Source organism: Limulus polyphemus, unplaced genomic scaffold, assembly GCF_000517525.1.
Source record: "Limulus polyphemus unplaced genomic scaffold, Limulus_polyphemus-2.1.2 Scaffold171, whole genome shotgun sequence".
Classification (NCBI taxonomy): domain Eukaryota; kingdom Metazoa; phylum Arthropoda; class Merostomata; order Xiphosura; family Limulidae; genus Limulus; species Limulus polyphemus.
In genome coordinates this window covers 25,589-29,080 of record NW_013665781.1, presented here as the reverse complement: position 1 = coordinate 29,080, position 3,492 = coordinate 25,589, and the positions used below count along the sequence as shown (strand labels likewise).

Sequence of the window (3,492 nt, the reverse complement as noted above, 5' to 3'; positions counted from 1 at the left end):
GCGAGGCGAGAATCTAATCATCAGGCCACATCTAAAGGAATTTTAACCTATTTATAGCTTACTTAAAAAATCAAATTAAGTATAGTAGTTTTGAGCATTCTAGTGAGTGAAACATTTTTTATGTTCTAAAATGCATATTAGAAAGCTATACGTATTCTAGTTTGGTGACCGAAATTAACAAGATATGAGGTTAATGCTCATACAAAGATAAGGTGTTTAGAGTGCTTGACTCGCAATCTGAGGGTCGCAGGTTCGAGTCCCCGTCCCACCAAACATGCTGTAATAATCATCATCATCCAAGTGGTAGTATTCTATTTTATATCGAATTAAAATAAAAATGACTTTTTTTCTTTGTGATCATTGTCCTTTATGTATAAATCAATTTGTCTCTTACCCGACAGTAATTATCACTTACAAGCTATGGGATTTTTTAAATATTTTCTAATGGATAGGGTACACTTATTTAATTGAAACAAATACATCTGTATATTTATTATCATCATTTGGAAGAACTTAAAGACCAAAATCTGAACCATCTAACGGTATTATTATAAGGCAGCGTTTTTCTTTCCATAGATCAGGGGGAACTTTTCCCTAATTTTCTTGCAAAGTTGAAGGTATTATTTCTAGATAAATAACTCTTGATGTGAGAAAGCGAAGTACCATTTTTGATATATTATAAATATCAGCCATAATATGAGACTTCCAAAAATTTCCATGTTGTTGTAATATTTTACGTTTGACTTATTTAACTGAAGCTACGATATTACACGTTTTAGTACAGGTATGCAAATATGTTTATATGCTTATAAATATGACTCATCTAAGTATGACTGTTTCTATATTACCACTATTACTTGTACGAATGTATATTGAAAAAAAAGAAAAAACAATCACACAAAACACTTTATTATTGTTCATCTAATACTGGTTTTTTTTACATTTTCATTACCATGTAGGTCTTGAGAGGACTTAACCTGCTTATCACCAGGATATGTCACTTACTCAAACATATTACTAGTACAGAAATAATTAAGTTTCTCAATTGAAATAAGAAACTTTACCCTGAAAGATATGTAACACAAGTTATGTATATATATATATATATTTTTTTTTTTTCTTTCTTGACTCTGATAAGCTGTTTTTAAATAAAGATTCTTAAACATTAAATAAACAATATGTAACAAACATTTAGTTTAAAAGTTCTTTTTCTGTTATTTCATTACTATTTCAAGTGAGGGATTTTTCTCGGAACTCAAATACAAGTGACCAACAGTTTCTGACAAGTTAATTTACAACTACTATTTATTTAAAGAGTTCTTTCAATACATTAATGTAAAAATTCTACACAACCAACTTGGCAGTTTGACCCAATTTACACAAAGCTTGTACAAAGAGCAAGAACTTTTGAAAATTCTTTCTTTCCTCTTAACATGGATGGAACTGGGACATGAACCCTAGTACCTAGAGGATTTCCATTGTCATCAATAAGAACAATGTTATTAGAGTCAAACCTTGGTACAAAACACTTTTGTCTCTGTCGCACTCCAACAATCAAAGCTTTTTTCTTTTGGCCTTTAATTGTTACAAGTATTTTATCACCAACTGTTCCAATTCCTGTTTTATTATACACATGAATACACCTAGGAGGCTTCCCATCCATCATGGCTTGCTTTCCGAGGGCACTGTTGTCTACCACTCGAAGTCGAGTTAACTTGATTATGTGACTTGCTGGTCTTGAAGTGCTACATGCATGAAGAATAAATTATTTAGGAGTTATCTCATTTAATAAATATAAATCTATGTTAGATGTGAATTACAATTAGAATTAGATGTAAAAATACAACTTTAGATATAACTCTAGAGAGACTAAATAAATAGGAATATCTGTGAATTTTTTTTATCTTTTCATATTACTGGACATATAGTCACTTTTATAGACCTGCAACATACTTGTCTCCGATGATTAAAATTCACCATAAACATTTTTGAATAGGTTAGAAAGAGTAAAACATTATCTATCCCTATTCTAGAATTGATAATGGAGGGCCATGTGGACCCCATTGGCTTTGAAAAATATTTTTTTAAACTATTTATGCACCAAATTGATTGTTGATCCATATTAGTTACATTTGAATCATGCAAAAAAATTTAAATACTGTCAATATTGCAATGAATCCCAATATCTACTACTGTGGTTCTCTGTATTTTATGAAAGGTTTCACCCAATGTGTTTGATCAGTTCTTTAACTGAGTGTTGTAACATAAAACTACTAAATATGATGCAATATGATCCCTCCAACCAGTACTGAATGGCATAAAAAAACACATTAAAGGTTGCTACAAACAATTTATTTTTCCCAACCCAGATGGCCATAAACTGCTAATGATGGAAATCAAAATACTTAGGATCATCATTACTCAAATCATAAAAACTTGTACAATACACCTAATGAAAATGAAAAACAACTACAAAAGATTATCAGATAAACTTGAGCAGAAAAAAATCAAACTAAGCTCTTATTCATGCATTTTAGAACATTTCTTTTAATTATTGATTAATTTTAAGAGTTGTTAAATTTGACTTAGTAGCCTAAGTGTTTTTTGTTTCAAAGCAAAAATATTAAACTTATTATAAGCATACTTAGAGCTCCTCAAGAACGATAATAAGTGCTTTAGATTAGCTTTAATAAACCAAGCAAAGATGTTTTGTGACAAAAGAAATTCACTATTACTATGTTATGTTAAAAGTATGAGAAATAACTCAAAGACTATCTGTGCTGGCTGTCCCTAATTAGAGTATGTGTGTTTTTCTTATAGCAAAGCCACATCGGGCAATATGCTGTGTCCACCAAGGGGAATCAAACCCCTGAATTTAGCATCCTAATTTAGAACTGACAGACTAGAAGGAAGGCAGCTAGTCAACACCATCCACTGCCAATTGTTGAACTATTCTTTTAGTATAAAACAAACTGATTTTTAACCTAATGATGAAATATTTCTACATTGAAGTAATTTTTATTGAGAAATGTAAAATTATACTACAGTTTCTATTCAGTGTTTAAGCAGTTTTACTATAGAAAACTGTTGAACAACTGTATTTTTGATCAATTTTTGTAAGTTACAAACAATTTATACACATTATTGCTGGAGAAATTAAAATTATTCCAAACTTTGTACATTAGCTTTAAGGTGAGATAGAAAAATTACCTGGATGGTAATGTAATTAATTTGTTGTTATATATTTATTTTAATATGAACATTGTTAAAAACATGCATAGCTCGTAGTGTTATATATGTACTGCGAAACTCCCGCTTATTCTCCAAAGTTGTAGAAGATGCTCGAGAATAAGAATCAACCATATATTTATATATGTAAACGTTTAAGTATAGCTCAGAATTGTTATGTAATCTGAATTTTCTAGAAAACTTTCCAACGCCTATAAATACAACCAATGCGATGCACCAAGGTGTGTGTGTCTATTAGTAGTT

At 30.1% G+C, this 3,492-nt stretch overlaps 1 protein-coding gene across 3 annotated transcripts in view; it reads right to left on the bottom strand.

The window, feature by feature from the left end:
* Window positions 1-1,214: 1,214 nt before the first annotated feature.
* Window positions 1,215-3,492, bottom strand: part of LOC106477932 (39S ribosomal protein L14, mitochondrial-like) — a 14,332-nt gene continuing 12,054 nt past the window's right edge. For all 3 annotated transcript variants that reach the window (XM_022381517.1, XM_022381519.1, XM_013938446.2), the window contains one exon: window positions 1,215-1,745. In XM_022381517.1, coding sequence (XP_022237225.1) covers window positions 1,376-1,745 — 370 coding nt within the window. In that variant the 3' untranslated portion in view covers window positions 1,215-1,375. The remainder of the gene's footprint in view (window positions 1,746-3,492) is intronic.